The 25,920-nt window shown below is 44.3% G+C and overlaps 1 protein-coding gene across 1 annotated transcript in view; it reads right to left on the bottom strand.

Annotated features, from left to right (window-relative positions):
• Window positions 1–25,691, bottom strand: part of paxip1 (PAX interacting (with transcription-activation domain) protein 1) — a 140,191-nt gene extending 114,500 nt beyond the window's left edge. Inside the window, exons 1-3 of the mRNA XM_080212980.1 lie at window positions 25,500–25,691; window positions 5,988–6,122; window positions 538–581 (exon numbers count right to left, since the gene is read on the bottom strand). Of these exons, the coding sequence (XP_080069106.1) occupies window positions 538–581; window positions 5,988–6,122; window positions 25,500–25,592 (272 nt within the window). The 5' untranslated portion in view covers window positions 25,593–25,691. The remainder of the gene's footprint in view (window positions 1–537; window positions 582–5,987; window positions 6,123–25,499) is intronic.
• Between the last annotated feature and the right edge of the window lie 229 nt (window positions 25,692–25,920).

The raw sequence follows: 25,920 nt of genomic DNA, 5'->3' as shown, positions 1-25,920 counted from the left end.
TTAAACCAACCTTTACTCAAAACAACTCACCCATTCCAGGTATTTATTTTTAAAAAAAAACTTTAAAGGAGAAGCAGTTCGGAGAAAATTTAGCAGGCTAATACCTGGAATGGGTGAGTTGTTTATTGAGTAAAAGGTTGGTCAGGCTAGGCTTGTAGCTACTGGAATTTAGAACAGCAGAAGCAATGTGATTGAAATATACAAGTTCCATGGGAAAAGGATGGCTCCTCTTATGGGAGAATCTGCAACCAAGAGTTACCAATTTAAAAATAAGGAGTTGCCCATTTAAAACAGAAATACGCTGAAACCTTGGCCTGAGTCTTTGAAAATGTAATCGCAAGTGATTTAGAGGATAGTTTCTCCCCACCCTCACCTCCCCCCAGAAGGGTGGTTTCAATGCTGCCAGGCCTGAGTTGTTCAGCTCCTTTTAATCAAGTATTTTTCTTTTACTTTAAGCTGCATCATATTTTCACAAGTATCAAAATGCAATTTAGCTCCTGTACGGCCACAAGATTTCTTCAAACACGGAAAGGATACGGAAGGAGCTGGCCACATCGGACTGACAAAAATACCCAAGATGGCTGCAAAAGAAAGGGAAGAGTAAATAAATACCAGTTCAGCATTGATAAAAATTGTATGATTTTCCACTTTGCTCAGGTAAACAACCACTCTAGCTTCAATTCATCTTCAGACTTCACCTCCGCAGTTTACTGTTAAATGGGCACGGCAGCATAATGGGTTATGTTACCAAGCTAATAATCCGGAAACAGAGTTCAAATCCCATGCTGGTGGTTTCTGAATCTGACTTCAGTTGGTTGAATAAAACTGGAAGAAAAAGTAACAGTGACTACCAGACTATCGTAAAATTTCCACTGTTTTATTAATGTTCTGTAGTGAAAGATAGAGAGCTGCTGTTCTTAACCGGTGTTGCTTGCACATTACTCCAGATTAACGCCAATATACTTGAATCTTAACTACTCTTTGAAATGACCAAGTAAACTATTCAGTATTCAAACACCACACACAAAATAGGGGTCACCACACAAACAGCGGTTCAAGACAATGTCTGAAGATCAGTTAGGGATGGGAAATAAATTCTGTCCTTGCCCATGATGCTCACATCCTGTGAATTTATAAACAAGTATCCACTTACCATTTAAAAAGCAATTTACCCAATATACCAAAATCATTAGTAACTTTGTGCGTAAGTAAACATGATCAATAAACTTGCTCCAAGAAATTGATTTGGTTAGAACACAATTCAACAATACTAAACAAAGAATCACAGAAATTATATTACAGTGGGCCACTTTGCTGGTGCAAGCTCCCCAACTGAAGCAGCTTGCACCAACCCCATTTCACTGCCTTTTGCTGATCAAAAGAACTCTTCTGCTTTTCTTTGAATAGTGCTACAGGTGGGTCTTGGGCTAGCACTCCCGATATCGGCGCTGTTTTGTTCTCATAAGAACTAGGAGCAGGAGTAGGCCATCTGGCCCCTCGAGCCTGCTCCGCCATTCAATAAGATCATGGCTGATCTTTTTGTGGACTCAGCTCCACTTACCCACCCACTCGCCATAACCCTTAATTCCTTCACTGTTCAAAAATTTATCTATCCATGCCTTAAAAACATTCAATGAGATAGGCTCAACTGCCTCTCTGGACAAGGAATTCCACAGATTCACAACCCTTGGTGAGTAAAAATTCTTTCCCAACTCAGTCCTAAATCTGCTCCCCTTATTTTGAGGCCATACCCCCTAGTTCTAGTTTCACTCGCCAGTGGAAATAACTTCCCTACTTTTATTGTACCTATTCCCTTCATAATGTTTCTATAAGATCTCCCCTTATTCTTCTGAATTCCAATGAATATAGCCCTGGTCTACTCAGTCTCTCCTCATAAGCCAACCCTCTCAACACTGGAATCAACCTATTTAATCTCCTCTGCACCCCCTCCATTGTCAGTATATCTTTTGATGTGGAGATGCTGGTGTTGGACTGGGGTAAAACAAAGATCTTTTCTCAAGTAAGGAGACCAAAACTGTACATAGTGCTCCAGGTGTGGCCTCAGCAGCACCGCATACAACCACTCGGGGGTCGGTGGTTACAACCTGTACTCAACTTATCTGGCTTTCCTGCCACCTCCAGGGATCTGTGCACGTGCGCTCCAAAGGCCCTCAGTTCCCCTGCGCCTCTCCATAAACTTTGGTTTTATGGCATAATTCACAATGAGTAGGTGACAAAGTTGATAGTATTAACGGGGAGTACAAAATGCATTACAAGCAGAAAAAATTAAAACACTGCGAAGGGAATTAGATAAATTGTGAAAGATACAGGCAAAGGGAAGGGAACTGGGATTCTCTCAGGAATCACTGCCAAATGGCCGCCTCGTGTTATGTTTTGACCACTTAAAATTCTAACCTCACTGCAGTGATCAACAAAAAGATGCTGACAATTTCAACCACTGCAGACTGCAATAGTAGGTAATAATTTCAACTACAATGGTGCATTAAATATTAGATGCTTTGTCTTTAAGTTACTGCTGGAGAATTGGATATATGCTCATAAATATTAAGGCAAGCAACTTTATTTCCATAGAATCCCTACAGTGCTGAGGGAGGTCCTTCGGCCCATTGAGTCTACATCAATTGCAAGAGCATCTTACATATCCTGTAATCCCACACATTTACCCTCCGGGTTAGATTAATTAGCCATGGTGAATTATAAGGTTATAGAAATAGGATGGGAGGTAACAGCCTGGCTAAAATACTCTGTCAGGGAGAGTTGGTGCAGATCCAATGGGCCGAATGGCCTCCTTCTGCACTGTAGGGATTCTGTAATTCAATCCCCCTAACCTACACTAAGGGGCAATTTAGCACCGCCAATCTACCTAACCTGCACATCTTTTGGATTGTGGGAGGAAACTGCAGCGCCCGGAGGAAACTCATGCAGACATAGGGAGAGGGTGCAAACTGCGAACAATGACCCAAGGCTGGAACTGAACCCAGGCCTCTGGGCCTGTGAGGCAGCAGTGCTAACCACTGTGCCACCATGCCATTTTTCATGAGAAAGAAATTCAACTCAAATATTAAATCTGCAATTTTAATTAAAATGTTTCATTAAGCTGATGAAGCATTAAATACAGGATCAATGAGGGAATGGTGGAAAATTACTTCAAAAGACTTCCGATCCACAGCTTTACTTCTACAGTTCTCCTCTGCATAACCTCTAAAATAAAGATTTCACTAAGACTTTGGTAATGTACTCACGATCTTTTAAATTAGTGAATGACTCAGGGCTTCCTGGTCTCAGAGACATTCTAGTTTGTACAGCAGCGTGGTGCTCAAAGCACTGATTTTTTTTTTAAAAACAATACAGAAATTATATAGATTAATCAGTAAAATAAAATCAGCAGCCATCTCTGAAAAATCTGTCAACATTTGGAGGTGGGGTGGGGTGGAGTAGAAAGAATTATGGTTAAACATACTGACTTAAAATTTCAGATTGGAGCTGAAATGAGGAAGTTTTAGCTCAATTGAAAACACACAGTAATAATTAACATTGTGTCAAACTCACCAAGATTCCATAGGATTGTGTGCGAAAGTAATACTAGGATGTAGGAGGAGGCATTTAATAAGTTGGGGATTGAGGCACATTTGTTTAGCAAAGAAGAGAGAGATAGACTCTGCATCCGAACACCTGACCAGAAAGGCAATTTGGCACCCTGAAAAGAACCTTGTACCATTCACAGCACCAACACCCCTCACGTTAAGTTTATTTTTTTTAAAATTAGTGTCGCAAGTAAGCTTGCAGTAACACTGCAATGAAGTTACTGTGAAAATTCCCTAGTTGCCACACACTGGCGCCTGTTCAGACAAACATGGAGGATTATTTGAAGTGAGAGGCTGACGGTTCGCCATCTTGCTACATGCAATCAAAGTGGAGCACCGTTGCTTCACAGCACACAAACTGATGGCATGGAGAGATTTATTTTGGCAGTGCACTTGTAAATCCATTACCTCAGAAAAAATTTGCAGAGTAACCTACACAAGTCGGATGTGGGACAAATCGATATCATCACCATTTCGTGGTCAGAGTTAGCACGCACATGGACAAGAACAGCTGAGGTATTCCATTCTATTCGTCCTTTTCCCCTGAAAAACTATCTGGAAACCTCAAACCTTGCACCCAGTTTCAATACAACATAGCAAGTTGAAAAAAATTAATTATCTTTAAAAAAGTTTCTTCAGAACTTTTCATAAATTGTGAAAATTATTTACTCTTGACAGAATATTTGGTAAACAAGGAGTAAGTGTGACAAAAGGTATCTTCATTTTAAGTACCTTTATTCTATTTCTTTTTTAAATAAAAAACTATCACCTGTGGTCCTTTCTGGCATTTTGCTTGTAGCCACATTTGTACTTGAAGAAGTGTCAACCCAATTCTAAGTGCGCCCATTCACACCATGTATCAAATATAAGGAAAGGAATTTCACAAATACAAGGCTACGGATCAAATGCTTGAAAATGGGATGAGGATATGTGCTTGATGGCTGGCACAGACATGATGGGCCAAAGGGTGCTGTAAAATTATGACTCTACGAACATGGGGAAAGAGTACACAAATGGGACTGACTGCAGTGGCTCCTCGAAACATCTTCCATCTGTACTGTATTGCTCTCTAATTCCATAAGCCTGACATAGCCTGCAAATGTGCACTTTACCTAGCAGCTCGTTAGAAACCACAGGTTTTAGAGACACAAGGAAAACCTGTGTGAGCCTGATTGATATCAAACCAGATCAAGTATACAATTAAATTCAAAAATAAGAAAAATGGGAGTGAGAATGCTCTGCCCGAGAGTATTCAGATCCAATCGCTGCGTTTAAAGGCAAACTGGATACAGCAGCTGAGGGGAGACCATCTGCACGGGCGGAGGGAAAGGGTAGGCGTTTGAGACTGGCTGAATTGCTCTTGCAGAGGACTGGCAGGGCAGAGCAATTTCCTTCTGTGCTGTAATCATTTGCAAGACTCATTTATATTGATCTTCTAAGCCAGTGTCTCTCAAACTTAGATCATGACCTGGGATCACAAGCTCCAATGCCAGAATGGCAGCCGTGAAGAGGAGGCTCTGCTGGAAAAATACTGGGGGGCCAGGTCCAAGGTCCCAGGTCCCATGATATGCGCACCTGATTATTTTCTTCCGTGTTCACATTTCACCTGGAGTTGATGGGAGGGGAGTGAACTAGTTTTGTCCAAGCAACCTCGATGTGCACTGAGTGTGTGTAATTAATTTTAAATGTTATGCCAACTGCTTAGTGTCAAATCCTAATATTGATCAAGCCCGGAGGTCACACAAGAGTTTAGATGTGTAGTACCAACCACACTGATCGAGAGACTGTGATACAACATGCATGTCCAATGATCTCATTAAGCAGAGTGAGCGCATAAAATTGTTTCAAATTAAAAATATGATTTTTCATACTTTTAAACTTAATGCGCACTTTAATAATTAAATAGTGGAAATTACGATTTGGCTGTTCTGTTTTGTCTTCATGCTGCCTCACCCCACCATTATTCTGGGTCACACCAAGTCTGAGGCATCAAGATGGGGTTCACACCGCAGGGAAGAAAACATTTCAGAAACACAGCTTTAGGCCAGTTTAGCGGCGAACCCTCCCATCTGAAATACAAGTTTAAAGTTTATTTGTTACAAGTAGTCTGACATTAACACTGCAATGAATTTAGTGAAAATCCCCTCGTTGGCACACTCCAACGTCTGTTCGAATACACTGAAGGAGAATTTGGCATGGCCAATTCACCTAACCTACACATCTTTGGACTCTGGGAGGAAAAGCATGCAGACATGGGGAGAACGTGCAGACTCCACACAAAACAGTGACCCAAGCCAGGAATCAAACCAGGGTCCCTGCTAACCGCTATGCCGCCCACGATCAATTTTGCTGCACAATACAGAGAGGCGATATAAAACTCACCTTAACTACTGGCAAATCAAATACTTCCCGGGCTTCTCCAACTTCTGGATTGTCACCATCTTCTGCAATGATGTGCGTTGCCAAAGCATTGTAGGAGACTTCTTTTGCCTTTCCAGCCTTCAACAATTGAATCACCTAATGAAACAAAAGAGTAAGCTGTAAACACACAGGCTGGATACAGAACAAACTTAGGGCCCAATTCCACACACGTCTGGAACCATACAAGCCCATCACAAAACAGTGTAACTCAACAACCAGCGCCATGTAAGGATCGAGAAGGAAATAGCAGAATGACCGAGAAGGAAAGTAGCTAAGTCCAAGTTAACAAGGGAATAAAGAAAAGTAAACGGAAAAGGATTAAGAGACAAAGGGAAACAATGAGCAAGAGCAACAAAAAAAAGTTAATTCTCCAAGAATTTACCATGATGAGGAATTACTGTCAGTCTAAGCAGCTTCTTCTCTGTGCTGGATTGATCAACATTGCATGGGCAATTACCACATTGATAATGAGTAAATCTGCTGTTAGAGGATCAGCTCTAACTCTGTTTAATGTACAAGTCCAGCAAGTTCTTAGAAATGACGGGGAGGTGGAGGGTGAGCAGTCATTCGTGCGAGACAAAACCATGGAGCAGCATAAACGGCTCAGCAACTTGCAGCGATTCACTATTTACGGAGCGTCTGTTCCACAGCACAGGGTCGCTGGACGATGCACACCTTCAGATTGAACACCAAAGTCGCCGTTATGCAAATTCTGGATCACTGCCTCAATTGGATTTGCGCATCAGTCGTGAGACATGTCAACATAAAGCAACTGGTTGGACATTTCACAAATACTGCAGCGTGCCATCACAGGTAAGCTGCAAGAAATGGAAGAGTCAGCGGCTTGGTCATAAGCTGGAACTACAGAGGGCTTGGTGAAAGGATGAAGAGCTGGCCATTTGACAGCATGTGCATGCCAAACAATTTCTAGAATATACACACCACCATTAGACAGCAAACAAAAGTCTCCTCAGCGCCACTAACAGCACATTTGCAATCTTTAGCTTGTTAAATGGAAGAATGGAATATTGTCAGAGGCTATACTTTAAACGTAATGGAGCGATGCTATTAAATCAAGTCAGTATAACTCAACAGTAAGGGTTTTTTTTTAAATACACAAGACACATACCCACCTACATACAGGTCTGGCAGTCAGAGAGTGTTACCTTTTTGAGTTTAACGTGACTGTTCATGGGTTTATACTTATTTAAGGAACGATGTAAATGCATTAGAGGCGGTTCAGAGATTTACTAGATTAATTCCTGGAATAAGTGTGATGCCTTGTGCAGAAAGGTTAGACAGAGAGGCTTGTTTCTACTAAGAGCGAGGGTGACTTGATTGAGTATGGCAAGAGCCTTCAGGATCTTGATACGGTGGATGTGGAAAGGGTGTGGGTGATTCCAGAACCAGGGGCTACAATTTTATAATTAGGGCTCACTCTTCGGACAGAGATGAGGGGGATTATGCAACTTGGTAACAGTTGAGGAAGAGTCAAAAAAAAATCTAGCACGGAAACTAGCCCCTCAGCCCAACTTGTCCATGCTGACCAGGTTTCCTAAACCGAACTAGTCCCATTTGCCTGTATTTGGCCCAAATTTCTCTGAATCTTCCCCATCCGTGTACCTGTCCAAATGCATTTTAAATGTTGTAATTGTATCCGCCTCCATCATCTCTCCTGGCAGCTCATTCCACGTACGCTGCCAGAAAAGGTGGTCATTGAGCATTGAAAAAAATGGAGGTAGATAGATTCTTGTTAGACAAGGGAATCAAAGGTTATCGGAGGTAGATGGGAATTTGAACACAAACATATCAGCCATGATCTTATCAAGTGGTAGCACAGGTTCAAGGGGCCAAATGGCCTACTTCAGCTCCTATTTCGTGTGCTCGTAACCCACCTGAATCAGAATTCCATAGAAGACTCACTGATTTGATTTATTGTCACGTGTATTAACAGTGAAAAGTATTGTTTCTTGCATGCTGTACAGATAAAGCATACCGTTCATACAGAAGGAAACAAGGGTGCAGAATGTGTTATAGTCATAGCTAGGGTGTGGAAAAAGATCAACTTAATACAAGGTAAGTACATTCAAAAATCTGATAGCAGCAGGGAAGAAGTTGTTCTTCAGTCAGTTGGTACATGACCTCAAACTTTTGTACCTTTCTCCCAACAAAAGGTGGTGTTAGAGAGAATGGCTGGGGTGCGTGGAGTCCTTAACCATGCTGGCTGCTTTGCTGAGGCAGCAGGAAGTGTAAACAGAGTCAGAGGATGGGAGGCTGGTTTGCATGATGGATTGGGCTACATTCACAACCTTTTGTAATTCCTTGATACCAAGCCGTGATACAATCAGAAAGAATGCTTCATATGGTGCATCTGCGAACGTTGGGGAGTCGTAGCAGACATGCCAAATTTCCTTAGCCTTCTGAGAAAGTAGAGGTGTTGGTGGGCTTTCTTAACTATAGTGTCGGCATGGGAGAATCAGGATAGGTTATTGGTGATCTGGGCATCTGAAGTTGAAGCTCTTGACCCTTTCTACTTGGTCCCCATTGACGTAGACAGAGGCATGTCCTCCTTTATGCTTCCTCAAGTCGATAACAACATCTTTTGTTTTGTCGACATTGAGGGAGAAATTATCGTTGTCGCACGAGTTCACCAGATTCTCTACCTCATTCCTGTACTGTCTTGTCATTGTTTGAGATCCGCTGCACTATGGTGGTGTGGTCAATAAATTTGAATATAAAATTGGAAGAGGATTTGGCCACAGTCAGGCGTATAAGGAGTCAAAAAAAAGTTATATTTCTCTCTCCACAGAGATTGCCAGATCTGCAACCTTTCTCCAACACGACTTTATTTCAGATTTCCAGCATCTACAGCATTTCACTTTTACTCCTGCATAACGTGCGGAGGGTGTGGAGAGTCTGCAGAAGGATCTAGATAGGCTGGGCGAATGGGCCAGGAAATGGCAAATGGAATTTAATGTTGGCAAGTGTGAGGTGGTCCACTTTGGTAGGAAGAATGGTAGGAAGGACTATTACTTACGTGGCGAAAAACTGCAGCAGGCGACGGTGCAGAGGGACCTCGGGGTCCTTGTGCATGAGTCGCAAAAACCCAGCCTGCAAGTGCAGCAGGTGGTCAGGAAGGCGAATGGGATGCTGGCCTTCATAGCGAGGGGGATTGAATATAAAAGTAGGGAGGTCTTGCTGCAGCTGTATAGGGCATTGGTGAGGCCGCAGCTGGAGTACTGTGTGCAGTTTTGGGCGCCGCACCTGCGCAAGGATATTTTGGCCCTGGAGGGAGTGCAGAGGAGGTTTACTAGGCTGATACCGGAGTTGAGGGGGTTGAGCTATGAGGAGAGGCTGAATAAACTAGGCTTGTACTCGTTAGAGTTTAGAAGAATGAGGGGAGATCTCATTGAGACGTATAAGATGATGAATGGGATGGATAGGATAGAGGTGGAAAGACTCTTCCCGCTCAAAAAAGACAGTAGGACTAGGGGGCACAGCCTCAAGATAAAGGGGGGGCGGTTCAGAACGGAGTTGAGGAGGAACTTCTTCACTCAAAGGGTGGTGAATCTCTGGAATTCTCTGCCCGTTGAAGTGGTGGAGGCTGCCTCGCTAAATATTTTTAAGAAGCGGGTTGATGGGTTTTTGATAAGAGAGGGGATTAAGGGTTATGGGGAGAGGGCGGGAAAGTGGAACTGAGCCACGACAGATCAGCCATGATCTTATTGAATGGCGGGGCAGGCTCGAAGGGCCAGATGGCCTACTCCTGCTCCTATTTCTTATGTTCTTATGTTCTTATAACGAGAATAGCAACAACAATGTTCAAATGGGCATGGAGCAGGCTGGAAAAGGACAGCTTATGCTGTAACCATCCCAAGATCCTGAAGGCCTGTGGCATTTAGGATGATGTGGGTATGCCGGCGTTGGACTGGCGTAAACACAGTAAAAAGTCTGACAACACCAGGTTTTAGTCCAACCGATTTATTTGATAATAGTTAATTTGATATTATCAAATAAATCGGTCAGACTAAAACCTGGCATTTAGGATGGGCATGACCTAGGAAGGACAACATAGGATGGCGGATTTAAAGGATTGTTGCAATGAAGTGACGAAATTCACTACAACTGTGCTTCAAGTCTCTGCTAGCACGAGATTAAGCTTCTGCAACAGTATTCTGCTTTCAAACAGATCAAATTCAAACGCACATCACGTGTGATACAGTAGTCAACTTTTCCCTGTCTTGCAGTTCTGTTGCTAAGTTATAAGATGAAATAGCTTTGCTTTGACCCATATCAAGATCAATAAGAACATAAAGAATAGGAGCAGGTCATCTAGCCCTTCGAGCCTGCCCCACCATTCAATAAGATCATGGCTGATCTGAAGTGGATCAGTTCCACTTTCTCCCCATAACCCTTAATTTCCCTTGCCTACCAAAAACCTATCTACCAGTGTCTTAAATATATTTAGCGAGGTAGCCTCCACCACTTCAACAGGCAGAGAATTTCAGAGATTCACCACCCTCTGAGTGAAGAAGTTCTTCCTCAACTCCGTTCTAAACTGCTCCCCCCTTATCTTGAGGCTGTGCCCTCTAGTCCTGTTGTCCTTTGAGTGGGAAGAATCTCTCCACCTCTATCCTATCCATCCCTTTCATTATCTTATACGTCTCTACAAGATCCCCCTTCATCCTTCTAAACTCCAACAAGTACAGACCCAGTCTATTTAGTCTCTCTTCATAGTCCAACCCCCTCATCTCCAGTATCAGCCTAGTGAACCTCCTCTGCACTCCCTCCAAGGCCAAAATATCCTTGCGTAAGTGCAGCGACCAAAACTGCGCACAGTACTCCAGCTGCGGCCTCACCAGTGCCCTGTACAGTTGCAGCAAGACCTCCCTGCTTTTATATTCTATCCCCCTCGCTATAAAAGCCAGCATCCCATTCGCCTTCTTGATCACCTGCTGCACCTGCAGACTGGGTTTTTGCGGCTCATGCACAAGGACCCCCAGGTCCCTCTGCACCGTAGCATGCGGCAGCTTTTCGCCCTTTAAATAGTAATCCCTCTTACTATTATTCCTGCCAAAGTGGATAACTTCACACTTGCTAACATTGTACTCCATCTGTCAGGTCCTCGCCCACTTGCTCAGCCCATCTAGATCCCTCTGCAGACTTTCCACACCCTCCGCACAATTTGCTTTTCCACTTATCTTTGTGTCATCAGCAAATTTCGTCACCCTACACTCAGCCCCCTCCTCCAGATCATCTATGTAAATGGTAAATAGCTGAGGCCCCAGCACCGATCCCTGCGGCACTCCACTAGCTACCAACCGCCAATCAGAATAGCACCCATTGATACCAATTCTTCACCTTCAGTGCCATAACAGTTTATAGTTTGTAATTATCCCAATTTAATCGGACGTCAAAATTAACAATCTATTGAATGGCTTCCGTTTGCACCATGAGAATGGTTGTGATGCCACCAGGAATGGACCTCTCAGGACAGATGTTCAGCATGTCCGTGACAGTCTGATGTCACAGTCACAGGTTGAGTTGTTTCTCATGTGGAGCAAGTGGCCACAACTCCCCTGATCCATCCTTGAGCAGGGCTGCCCAGAGTTTCCGTGGGACTTCAGCACTAGCATCAATTTACCAGGTTGTGGGTGTTTGTAACCAAGTGTGCCATGCCGAGATGGGATTGGAGCCAGTTTGTAGCATATGGAGCATGTTCCAGGAGGGATTACAGGATTTCAGCTGAATGGGCATTGTTGCCTCAGGGACAGGGGCCCAGATTCGATTCCAACTTTGAGTGCCTGTGTGTGGAGTTTGCAGGCACTCCTTGGTGTGGGTTTCCTCTGGATGCTCCAAAGATGTGCAGATTGGATGGAGTGGCCGTGCTAAATTGCCCCAGTGTCCAAAGGTGTGCAGGTTAAGTGGATTGGCCATGGTGAACACATGGAGTTGCAGGGATATGGGACAGTGCTGGGTAAGACGTTCTGTCAGAATGAGTACAGACTCAATGGATCGGATGACCTCTTTCTCCAGTGTAGGGATTTTACAGTGCGTGGGGGGGCTGCTTGAAGTCTTGTGTCAGTGGGACTGCTTCCTCAGCTGGTAATGCTCTTTGGGAAGGATGTGCACATCAGGAAGTTCACATATACTAACATAGGAAGCTACTCGAACTGTGTCCAATGTCCCAGAAATAACCCTTATAACCTCCTGGAGGAGGATATCTGCCATGTTTGTGCAACGACATGAGTAGCACTCTTCTGCTCCTGGGTGTCACCGACAGCAAACTGAAATGAGTGGAGACAATGAGGGAGACTGCAACATTCATGTGGTCCTCCTGCTAACCTCCAACTTGAAAACTTAAAGTAATGCAGCCAAAACAACCAAACCCCAGCCACCAGGGTCCTGGTCTGAGCAGTAAAACCAACTATCTAAAATGAAGTAGTCATTACTAGTATCAAAGCTAATTGTAAATCATTGAAATCCAGCATTTATCCCTGTGGCAGTTAGTTTGCCAAACTGAACATGACCCATTAACCTCAAACCTGTGATTTGGTCAAACCCCTATTCGTGATAATATCTTGTGCGGTAGCCTTTTATGTGGTTACTGTGGAAAATCCAATTTCACTGCATCTACTGGTTCCCCCTTATTCACCCTGTGTGTCATATCCTCAATGGATTCTAATAAATTTCTCAAACACTATTTCCCTTTTACAAAACCACATTTACACTATCTGATTAAGTTTCCAAATGTGCTGCTGCTACCTCTTCAATAATTGATTCTAACATTTTCCCCAATGATAGAAGTTAAACTAACTGATCTAGAGTTTCTTACTTTCTGTTCCCTTGCGTTTTTCGATTAGAGGCATTGCATTAGTAGTTTTTCAACCCACAGGGGCCTCTCTAGAATCTAGGGAAGTTTGGAAGTTTACAAAAAAGACCAGGCCATCTGTCTCTAGTACTTAAGTTTGCTCCATCTTTATTACGATCTCTCCCAGCACTCACTAATGACCGATCCAGCATTTCATAGAAACTAGCAGCTCGGAACAGGAGGCGGCCATTTGGCCCTTCAAGCCTGCTTCACATTTCGTTACAATCATGGCTGATTGTCCAACTCAACAGCCTAATCCTGCTTTCTCCCCATAACCTTTGATCCCATTCAACCCAAGTGCTATATCCAGCCGCCTCTTGAATAAATTCATAGAAACACACGTCTTATAAACTGTAACACCCAACATATTATCCCTCCCTTTTAGTTCTGAGCCAAATAGATTCGAAACAATGACTGCTTTCTCTCTCTGTGGATGTTGCCAGACCTCCTGGGTTTTTCCAGCATTCTCTTTTTGCTCCAATATCTCTGCAGCCATCAGGCAGACCTGTCAGCTTTCAATCCCAATAATCTTCCATTTTTCTCTAGTTATAATGATTGTTTTCAGATTTGCACCAAGGTTTTCTGATGATAAATTACAAGCTGGATCATTACATGTTGCATGTGGGGTACACTTCCATTAAACTGCAAAGCCACAGAATAACCAGTCTCACTCTCAGACGTCATTACTCAACTATCGCTCAGGATCCTCAAAGTTTTGATAGTCATCTCTTACTCTTCTAAACCCCAGTGGATACAAACCTAATCTCTCTAAAAACTTTCCTCAGAAGACAAGGTATCAGTCTAGTGAACCTTCTCTGAAAGGCTAACAACACATTTACATCTTTCCTTAAATATTTAGATACACCATAGAAAGCATTCCTTCTGGTTGTATCACAGCTTGGTACGGCTCCTGCTCTGCCCAAGACTGCAAGGAACTACAAAAGGTTGTGAATGTAGCCCAATCTATCACACAAACAAGCCTCCCATCCACTGACTCGGTCTACACTTCCCGCTGTCTTGGCAAAGCAGCCAGCATAATTAAAGGACCTCACTCACCCCAGACACACACTATTCCACCTTCTTCCTTTGGGAAAAAGACAAAAGTCTGAGGTCACATACCAACCGACTCGAAGACAGCTTCTTTCCTGTTGCTGTCAGGCTTTTGAATGGGCTTACCCTGTACTAAGTCAATGTTTCTCTACACCTTAGCTATGACTGTAACACCATATTCTGCGCACTCTTGCTTCTTTCTCTATGAATGGTATACTTTTTCAGTATAGTCCACAAGAAACAATACTTTTCACTATGTTAATACGTGACAATAATTAATCAAATCAAAAATATTGTACACTGTGCTCCAAAGTGTGGTCTCACCAGTGTCCTGTCCAATTGAAGCATAACATCCCTACTTCCGCAATCAATTCCTTTCACAATAAACAATGACATTCTATGAGCTTTCCTAATTACTTGCTGAACCCATATACATGACTTTTGTGATTCATGGATACAGACACCCAGATCCCTCTGTGACAAAGCTCTGCAATTGCTCACCATTTAGATAATAAGCTTCTTTATTATTCTTAGTGCCAAAATGGACAATTTCACATTAGCGTAATTACACTCCATTTGTCAGATTTTTGCCCAATATCTTTTTCAAACTGATTCATTTGTCTTACTCGCAGGGAAGGTGGATGAGCACAGTATTCTAATTCTTTCTCCCCTAGGATAGCAGGGTGAGAGGAGACAGGGAGGGGGGCACAGGGGGTTTGAAGCAGGCTTGTGTGCTCCATAAACACCCGCATGTCCTAGCTGGGACGAATGGCCTGTTTCTATGTCGTCACATACTGCAGCTCTATTACTATTTCCATGGTGTGGAGATGCCGGCATTGGACTGGGGTAGGCGCAGTAAGAAGTCTCACAACACCAGGTTAAAGTCTAACAGGTTATTTGGTAGCACAAACTTTTGGGGGTCTGGCCCTTTTCCAGATTGCAGGGACCATTCGAGGAGAGTTTCACACTTTTTAATGCATTTTCCTCCATCCACAGCTTTCAGCCACAGCCGGTGGCATGTGCTGCCAGTGCCCAGGTTATTAATTTACCATTTACCAATATACCCAGTAGTCGTCATTGGAGCAGGTTTTGACATTTAAGCTAACTCTCAAGCAAAAGCAAGGAATAAAGAAAATTACAGCACAGAAACAGGCCCTTTGGCCCTCCAAGCTCGCACCAACCATGCTGCCTGATTGAACTAAAACCCCTACCTTTCTGGGAATCGTATCCCTCTATTCCCATCCTATACATGTATTTGTCAAGATGCCCCTTAAAAGACACTACCTACTCTGGCAGCAAGTTCCAGACACCCACCCTCTATGTTGGTAAGTGTGAGGTTATCCACTTTGGTAGGAGTAATGGTAGGAAGGACTACTACTTACAGGGCGAAAAGCTGCAGCATGCTACGGTGCAGAGGGACCTGGGGGTCCTTGTGCATGAGTCGCAAAAACCCAGTCTGCAGGTGCAGCAGGTGGTCAGGAAGGCAAATTGGATGCTGGCCTTCATAGCGAGGGGGATTGATTATAAAAGCAGGGAGGTCTTGCTGCAACTGTACAGGGCACTGGTGAGGCCGCAGCTGGAGTACTGTGTGCAGTTTTGGTCACCGCACTTGCGCAAGGATATTTTGGCCTTGGAGGGAGTGCAGAGGAGGTTCACTAGGCTGATACCGGGATTGATGGGGTTGAGCTATAAGGAGAGGCTGAATAAACCGGGCTTGTACTCGTTAGAGTTTAGAAGGATGAGGGGAGATCTCATTGAGACGTACAAGATGATGAAAGGGATGGATAGGGTAGAGGTGGAGAGGGGGGGGGGGGGGGGGGGCAGTTTAGAACGGAGTTGAGGGGGAACTCCTTCATTCAAAGGGTGGTGAATCTCTGAAATTCTCTGCCCGTTGAAGTGGTTGAGGCTTCCTTGCTAAATATATTTAAGATGCGGGTAGATAGGTTTTTGGTAGGCAAGGGGATTAAGGGTTATGGGGAGAAAGTGGGAAAGTGGAACTGAGCCATTTCAGATCAGTCATGATCTTATTGAATGGCGGGGCAGGCTCGAAGGGCTAGATGGCCTACTCCTGCTCCTATTTCTTATGTTCTTATGTAAAAAAGTCTGTCTCATACATCTTCTTTAAACCTTGCCTCTCGCACCTTAAACCTATGCCCCCTAGTAATTGACTCTTCTACCCTGGGAAAAAGCTTCTAACTATCCAGCAGCAGCAACACTGGAAAAATACAACAAGGAAGCAATGCAAGAAGTACTTTGCCCGAATGCACTTAAAATGCATGCTTAATTACACCCATTAAAGTAATTTAACAGCAAGCTGTCGAAACGGCAACAAAAATGTGACTTCACACTAACGGCACCTACGAAGTCCAATAAACCAATTCCAGGTTTTTTTCAAGAGGAATGCAGATGTTTTATTATAGTTAAGTTCTTGGGCCTAACACAAGTTAAATATTTACCATTTCAACCAGGACTAAGTAAAATTCGAGCCAAAACACAGCAGGTTTGTGTAAATGGAATAGCAGGATTCCTGGGAAGTATCTTTCTAAACACAGCCAAACACCTGGTTCCAACTCATCTGAAAATATCTCATTTCAAACTATTGTAGCCAGCACTTTTGAGGAAAACTCCACATTTGCCAAAATGTTTAAACCAGCGTACATACTACCCCAAGAGCACTGTCATATGAAGTGTGCTTCGTACATAACACACTGAGATATTTCATGACTCTCAACAAATAATTAATCCAGTGAGGAAAAAAGCCTACAAGACAGATGTACCAGCCAGGGTTAACCAAGGAAGATACAAGAACATAAGAAATAGGAGCAGGAGTAGGCCATCCAGCCCTTCGAGCCTGCCCCGCCATTCAATAAGATCATGGCTGATCTGTCGTGGCTCAGTTCCACATTCCCGCCCTCTCCCCATAACCCTTAATCCCCTCTCTTATCAAAAACCCATCAACCCGCTTCTTAAAAATATTTAGCGAGGTAGCCTCCACCACTTCAACGGGCAGAGAATTCCAGAGATTCACCACCCTTTGAGTGAAGAAATTCTTCCTCAACTCCGTTCTAAACCGCCCCCGCTTTATCTTGAGGCTGTGCCCCCTAGTCCTACTGTCCTTTCTGAGCGGGAAGAGTTTCTCCACCTCTATCCTATCCATCATCTTATACGTCTCAATGAGATCTCCCCTCATTCTTCTAAACTCTAACGAGTACAAGCCTAGTTTATTCAGCCTCTCCTCATAGCTCAACCCCCTCAACTCCGGCATCAGCCTAGTAAACCTCCTCTGCACTCCCTCCAAGGCCAAAATATCCTTGCGTAAGTACGGCGCCCAAAACTGCACACAGTACTCCAGCTGCGGCCTCACCAATGCCCTATACAGCCACAGCAAGACCTCCCTACTTTTATATTCAATCCCCCTTGCTATGAAGGCCAGCATCCCATTCGCCTTCCTGACCACCTGCTGCACCTGCAAGCTGGGTTTTTGCGACTCATGCACAAGGACCCCGAGGTCCCTCTGCACCGTCGCCTGCTGGATGGCAGCAAACTGAAAGTAAAGATGTACAACGCTCCAAAGGACAGCAGTTGCCCAGGAGGTTGGGAAAATTTCAGAACATGACTAAAAAACATGAAGAGGGAGAAAATGGACTACAAGAGAAAACTAGTGAGAAGTAAAAAAAGACAGTCAAAGCTTTCACTAATACATTAAAATAGGAGAAAGCACTGAATGTTGTTCCCTTCAAGAGTGAGACGAGGGGATTAATAATGGAAAAGTAGGAAATGGCAAAGACTTTGAACAAGAGAAATACATCACCACAAGAATAGTTGAAAAGCAGAGTGAAAAAGGGAAGAACCTAAAACATAAACCAAGGGGAAAAACTACAAGGGAAAACAATGCGGCCGAATCATAGAGTCGGTTGTAGAGCGCTGAAAAGGCCCTCCAGCCCACTGAGTCTGCACCGACTAAGACAATCACTAAAGTTGCACTAATCCCATTTTTCAGCACTTATTCCCAGAGGTTGAAGGCTGACAAGCCCCCTGAACCTGAAGGCCTGTGTCATAGGGCTTTAAAAGTAGTAGCTGCAGACATAGTAGACGCATTGTTTGTAATGTTGCACAATTTCCTTGAGTTTAGAAAAGTCGTCACAGGTTGGAAAACAGCAAACTTGACTCCTCCACGGTATTCGACTTTGATTTGATTTATTTTTGTCACATGAATTAACAGAGAAAAGTATTTTTTTTTGCATGCTGTATAGACAAAGCAACGAGAGGGTACAAAATGTGTTACAGTTGTAGCTAGGATGTAGAGAAAGATCAACTTAATGCAAGGTAAGTCCATTCAAGAGTCTGACAGAGGCAGAGAAGAAGCTGTTCGAGTCAGCTGGCACGTGTTCTCAGACTTTTGTATACTTTTCCCGAAGGAAGGTGGTGGAAGAGAGAGAGTGTCCAGGGTGCGTGGGGTCCTTGATTATGCTGGGTCTGCCGAGGCAGCAGGAAGTGTAGACAGAATCAGCGGATGAGAGGCTGTTTTGCATGATGGGTTGGGCTACATTCATGACCTTTTGTAGTTCCTTGCAGTCTTGGGCAAAGCAAGAACCGTACTAAGCTGTGATACAACCAGAAAGAATGCTTTCTATGGTACATCAGTAAAAATTGGTGAGAGTCACAGCTGACATGCCAAATTTCTTTAGCCTTCTGAGAAAGTTGGTGGGCTTTCTTAACAACAGTGTCAGCATCGGGAGAACCAGGACAGGTTGTGGTGAGTTGGACACCTAAAAATCTGAAGCTCTCGTCCCGTTCTACTTCATCCCGGTTGATGTAGACGGGACATGTTCTCCTTTATGCTTCCTGAAGTCGATGACAATCTCCTTCATTTTGTTGACATTGAGGGAGAGATTATTGTTGTCACACCAGTTTACCAGATTCTCTCTCATGGAGGGGAATGTGACCAGTGTATAAGGAGTATCATAGGGGGCTGAAAACACAGCCTAGTGGGGCACCAATGTTGAAGATGATCAGAGGAGTTGTTGCCGCTTATCCTTACTGATTGTGGTCTGAGAGTTGGGAAGTTCAGGATCCAATCACAGAGGGAGATACCGAGGCCCAGGCCAGAGTTTGGAGATGAGTTTTGTGGGAATAATAGTGTTGAAGGCTGAGCTATAGTCAATAAATAGGAATCTGACATAGGTGTCCTTGTTATTTAGGTGTTCCAGGGTTGAGTGCAGGGCCAGGGAGATGGTGTCTGCCGTGGACTTGTTGCAGCAGTAGGCAAACTGTAGTGATCCAGGTAATCTGGGGTGCTGGAACTGATTCGTGCCGTGACTAGCTTTTCGAAGCACTTTATAATGACGGATGTCAGAGCCACCGTCCGATAGTCATGAAGGCACAGTTTGGTTTTTCTTGGGTATTCAAGAAAAGGACAGAGACAGAAAGGAAATATCAGGCCAGTCAACCTAACACTCACCTTTATTGAGGGGCTGGCAGTGGGAGATTTAGAAAATCATAAAACATCAGGCAGAGTCTACGTGATTTTGTGTGGGGTCTAAGAAAGTCTGACAGGTTTATTAGAATTCTTAGCAGATGGAACAAGCAAGATGGATGAAGAGGAAGGAGATGGTAAATATTTCCATTTCCAAAATACATTTGGCAAAGGCGCCATGTAGGAAATTTGTTCCATAGAAAAACAACTCATGGTATTGGGGGTGCTATTTGGCATGGATAGAAGATTGGCTAACTAACAAGAAACAAAGGGCTGGGATACATGAGTCACTGTCGGAATGTTAAACCAACCAGTGGAGTTCTGCAGGGGCCTCAACTATTTACGATCTATATTGACTTGGATGGAGGGACTAACCGTATTACAGCCAAAATTGCTGACGATACTAAAATAGGTAGGAAAACAAATTGTGAGGAGGACACTGAGTCTATGAAGGGATATTGATAGATTAAACCCAAAGATGTGTGGGTTAGGTGTATTGGCTTTGCTAAATTGTCCCTTAGTTTACCAGGATGCATAGTTTATGGGATAAATACGTGGGGTTAGGGCATACAGCCTAGGCGAAATTGTTGTTGGTCCAGGCTCGATGTACTGTAGAATTTCTATGATTCTATGAAGTGAACGAAAATGTCAGGAAATGAAGTATGTGGGGAAAATAGGTGTCCTTTTTGGCTGTCGGAATATTCTATATTTAAATAGAGAGTGTTGGCCCTTATTGAAAAGGAGACAACATATCAAAGTAGGGAAATCTTGCTACAACTGTACAGGGCATTGGTAATAGCACCTGGAATAGAGAATACAGTTTTGGTCTCTTCACTTGAGGGAGATACTAGTACTGGAAGCAATTCAGAGAGGGTTGACTAGGATGATCTCTGCAATAAAGGGGTTGTGTTATGAAGAAAGCTGGAACAGGTTAAACCCAAATGAATTGGAGTTTAGGAGAATGAGAAGTGATGTTATTTAAACATTAAATTCTGAGGGGGCTTTGCGAGGTAGACAGCGAAAGGATATTTCCCCTTGTGGGAAGTCTAGAATCAGGGAGTGGCAGAGATCAGGGGGAATCTCTCCTCTCAAGAGGGTGGTCAATCTTTGGAATTCACCAGCCCAGAGAGCATTGGAGGCTGAGTCATTGAGTATCTTCAAGGCTAAGTTAAGACAAATTTTTTATTGACAGGAGAGTTCAGGATTATAAAGAAACAGGTGGGAAAATAGAGATAAGATCAGACATCTAATCAAATAGTTTGGCAGGACTGATGGGCCGAATAGCCTACTTCTTATGATATTAGTTTGTGCATTTTAGCAGGAAAGCACAAAAGCCTCAGGAATAATCTGTGAACTTTCACATAAATCTACATCAATTGATACAATAGTTGATTTATTATTGTCACAATGAAAAGTATTGTTTCTTGCACACTACACAAATAAAACACTGTTCAGGGTATATAAGGGAGAAGAAAAGGAGAGGGTGCAGAATACAGTGTTACAATAACAGATAAGCTGATCTTTCTCAACACCTTAATACAAAGAAGGTCCATTCAAAAGTCTGATGGCAGTAGGAAGCTGCTCGAGTCAGTTGGTACATGTTCTCAGACTTTTGTCTCTTTGTACCATTGGAAGGTGGGAGAGTATATTTAAAGTTTATTTATTAGTGTCACAAATAGGTTTACATTAACACTGCAATGAAGTTACTGTAAAAAAAAAATCCCCTAATCGCCACACTTCAGCACCTCTTTGGGTACACCGAGGGTGAATTTAGCATGGGCAATGCACCTGACCAGCACATCTTTGAACTGTGGGAGGAAACCCACGCAGAAACAGGGAGAACATGCAGAATCCACACAGACAGTGCTCCAAGCTGGGAACCGAACCTTGGTCCCTGGCACTGTGAGGCAGCAGGACTAACCACTACGCTACCCATGCCTATGTTCAGGGTGCGTGGGGTCCTCGATTATGCTGGCTGCTTTTCTGAGGCAGCAGAAAGTGTGGAGAGTCAATGGAAGGGAGATTGGTTTGCATGATGCACTGGGCTACATTCACAACCCTTTATAGTTTCTTGTCGTCTTGGTCAGAGCAGGCACCATACCAAGCTACGATAAATCCAGAAAGAATGTTTGCTATGATGTATCTATAAGAATTGGTGAGGGTCATAGTGGACATGCCAAATTTCCATGGGTTCCTGGAAAAGTACAGGCATTGGTGTAGAACATAGAACATAGAACATTACAGCGCAGAACAGGCCCTTCGGCCCACGATGTTGCGCCGACCAGTTACAAAAACAATGACCCACTAGCCTATACCAATCCCTTTTCGTCCATAAACCTATCCAGAGATCTCTTAAACGCCCCCAAACTAGACGCATTTACAACTGCAGCAGGCAGGGCATTCCAATCCCTCACCACCCGCTGGGTAAAGAACCTACCCCTGACATCCGTCCTGTAGCTACCCCCCCTTAATTTAAAGCCATGCCCCCTCGTGCTAGCTTTCTCCATCCGAGGAAAAAGGCTATCACTATCCACCCTATCTAAACCTCTAATCATCTTATATGTTTCAATAAGATCCCCTCTTAGCCGCCTTCTTTCCAACGAAAACAACCCTAGATCCCTCAGTCTCTCCTCATAGGACCTCCCCACCATACCAGGCAACATCCTAGTAAACCTCCTCTGCACCCTCTCCAACGCCTCCACATCCTTCTTGTAATGCGGGGACCAGAACTGCACACAGTACTCCAAGTGCGGCCGCACTAGAGTAGTGTACAGTTGCAACATTACACTGCGACTCCTAAATTCAATCCCCCTACCAATAAACGCCAAGACACCGTACGCCTTCTTGACAACCTTATCTACTTGATTCCCAACTTTCAGGGATCTATGTACACACACACCTAGATCCCTCTGTTCATCCACACTATTCAAAGTCCTCCCGTTAGCCCTATACTCGACACATCTGTTGCTCCTACCAAAGTGAATTACCTCACACTTCTCCGCATTAAATTCCATCCGCCACCTCTCGGCCCAGCTCTGCAACCTATCTAAGTCTCCCTGCAGACTATGACACCCTTCCTCACAATCTACCACACCTCCAACTTTGGTGTCATCAGCAAATTTACTAATCCACCCAACTATACCCTCATCCAGATCATTAATAAAAATTACAAACAACAGTGGCCCCAAAACAGATCCCTGAGGCACACCACTCGTAACTGCACTCCATGATGAATATTTACCATCCACCACCACCCTCTGTCTCCTATCTGATAGCCAATTCCTGATCCAACTTCCTAGATTACCCACAATCCCATACATCTGCATTTTCTGCAGAAGCCTACCATGGTGAACCTTATCGAACCTTATGTGTAGACATATCTTAACTATAATGTCAGCATGGAGAGGCGAGGACAGGTTGCTGGTGATCTAGAGGCCTGGGAACTTGAAGCTCTTGACAATTTCCATTTTATCACCGTTGACATTGACAGGGGCATGTCTTCCACTATGCTTTAGGAAGTCAATGACTACCTCCTTCATTTTATTGACATTGAGAGATTGTTGACATTGCACCATTTCACCAGATTTCTTTCATCTCTTTCCTGTACTCCGTCTCATCATTGTTTGAGATCCAACCCACTAGTGATGTCATCAGCAAACTTGCAAATGGAGTTGTAGCAGAATTTGACCACACAATCATAAGTGTACGAATATAGTAAGAGGCTTAGGACACAGCCTTTGGAACACAAGTGTTGATGATAATCGAAGTCTCATCGTTGCCTACTTTTACTGATTACGATCTGTAAAGTAGTAAGTTTAGGATCCAGTCGCAGAGGAAGGAACTGAACCCTAGGCCAGAGTCTGGAGATGAGCTTTGTAAATTACTAACACCATAGTTGGTTAAGTCAGCTGGTTGTGTGGCTGGTTCATGATGCAGAGCAACATCAACAGCACAGGTTCAATTCCTATACCTGCTCAGGTTATTCACGAAGACCCAATCTTCTCAACCCTGCCCCTCACCTGAGGTGTGGTGATCCTCAGGTTAAATAAACACCTGTCAGCCAATGGTTATCAGAGACCACAGCAACTTTGTCTTTACTTTTCCGAGTTTGATATGAGGAGAAGCTTTGCAGAATCTCTTGCTACAGAAAAGTTTGAAACTCTTTTTACAGCAGTAAAATAAATCAACTACAAAAGGACTGATGATGATGTTGAGGGTAACCCATGGGCGGCCCAGTAGCACAGTGGATAGCACTGCCGCTTCACAGCTCCAGGGACCTGGGTTCAATTCGCAGCTTGGGTCACTGTCTGTGTGGAGTTTGCACATTCTCCTCATGTCTGCATGGGTTTCCTCCAGGTGCTTCAGTTTCCTCCCACAGTCCAAAGATGTGCGGGTTAGGTTGATTGGCCACGATAAAATTGCCCCTCATTGTCCTGACACATGTAAGTTAGGGGATTAGTGGATAAAACATGCAGGGATATGGGGGTACAGCCTGGGTGGGATTGTGGTTGGTGCAGATTCAATGGGCCGAATGGCCTCTTTCTGCACTATAGGGTTCTATGATTCTGGACAAGTTGCTCAACAGGCAAACTTGCTTTGCTAAAGAAAGGAATTCTGGTAGTCGAACACACCAAGCCAGATAGAATCACAGAAGCAGAGAAAACTTAAAGTGCAAGAGGCCATTCAGCCCATCAAGCCTGCACTGACAAACGGTTTATTTTTTAATCACAAGTAAGGCTTACATTAACACTGCAATGAAGTCACTGCGAAATTTGCCTAGTCGTCACACTCCAGCTCCTGTCAATGCACCTGACCAGCACGTCTTTCAGACTGTGGGAGGAAACTGGAGCACCTGGAGAAAACCCACACAGACATGGCGAGAACATGCAGATTCCACACAGATAGCAACCCGGGTCCCTGGCAGTGTGAGGCAGCAACGCTAACCACTGTACCACCTACCCACCCAGGCCCTATCCCCGCAACCCCATGTATTTACCTTACTAATCCACCTGACACTAATGGTCAATTTAGTACAGCCAATCAACCTAACTTATGCAATCTTTGGATTACAGAAACTGAGGTCTTGTGCTAAGATACAGTCAAGGCAACACCAGAGGGCTGTTGACAAAGTGTGCTGTTTCATACTTCAGTAATCTCACACAAGTTCATCACTGGCTAAATGCCCTAGTTACACCTGCACACAGTAATTCTCATTCCTAATAACAATGCAACTGCTGGTGTATCTTTACATATGTGGATAGGGAAAAAAGTCCACAGCCAGCAGACAAACCAGATCATAACACCAAGTTTAAACAAGTTTCATTCAACCATTTCACGACTGATAAAAAAAATTGACAACAACCAAATGAGAAAACGCTGGAAAATCTCAGCAAGTTTGACAACCTCAGTTGAAGTACTTTGCTTACTAACCAAAAAAAGTGCAAAGAAAGTGAACTCACTTTGAAAAACAGAAATCCAACAGTGTTCAAGACAGTCACTTCAGTTCTTTGCGTTGGATTGTTTGTGTGTCAGACTCAGGATGAATGGTGATCTGATTCACCTCTCCTAACTCTCTGCTGCGGGCTGCGCCCCCTCACCCGACACAACAGGGAGGCTGGTGCCCTGAAGACAGGGGAGTCCCAAGGATGGGGGTCCCACTCTATGATAGGAAATGCAAAAAGCCAGGCAGGGCACCCTTCGTAAACACACACACACACACACGAGCTCACTGTATAACACAAGAGAGGGAAGAAACATTCACACACCAAATATTGAGAGTAAATAAATAACACTTTTTAAATTAATATATAGAATCTTTTCAAAACAACTGCTTCCACGGTTAAGTGCCGACTTTTAAAATATATTAAACCATTTTTAAAAATATTTGCTTCCTGGGGTGAAATGCTGAGTTTAAGAGTTTGCAGCAACCCTGGAGGAAGGTGAATACTGGGCGGAGAAGAGGCCCAGGCTGCTGGCGCCATTTATTTAATGCCTCTCCCTCCCTCCCTCCAGCTTCAAACAGGGGGAGAGCCGCCTCCTGCCCCTGGGCCTGCCTCCCGCCCCCTCACAGCCTCACCTGCTGATCAATGTCTCCCACTGCGAAGAATTTCACCTCCTTGAACAGGTCCTGAGCGACCACCGGTTCCTCACTGCGAGCCGCCTCCGCCATAGCGCTGACTGAATGGGGTCGGGGTTGAGGCCGCGGGCCCTGGGCTGCTGCTCCCCGGGGGACCCTCCCCCCACTCACTGTCCCCACTCCACAGTGACCCCCGACCCGCGCCTGCGCACCGCCTCCCCGCTCCCGCTACCTGCGCCTGCGCATCGCCTCCCGCCTTCACTTACCCCCGCGCCTGCGCACCACTTTCCTCCCTAAAGCGCGCCCTGCCCGTGCACTGCCTGCCCGCCACTACTCCGCGCCTGCGCACCACCTCCCTTTCGCCTTCGCTTTCTCCCGCGCCTGCGCACCACCTCCCTCTCACGCCTGCGCGCACTCCTCC

This window comes from Carcharhinus amblyrhynchos, chromosome 2 (assembly GCF_965287045.1).
Source record: "Carcharhinus amblyrhynchos chromosome 2, sCarAmb.v2.hapA, whole genome shotgun sequence".
In the NCBI taxonomy this organism is placed as follows: domain Eukaryota; kingdom Metazoa; phylum Chordata; class Chondrichthyes; order Carcharhiniformes; family Carcharhinidae; genus Carcharhinus; species Carcharhinus amblyrhynchos.
The sequence above is the reverse complement of the archived record's forward strand: the minus strand, read 5'-3'. Positions and strand labels throughout refer to the sequence as shown.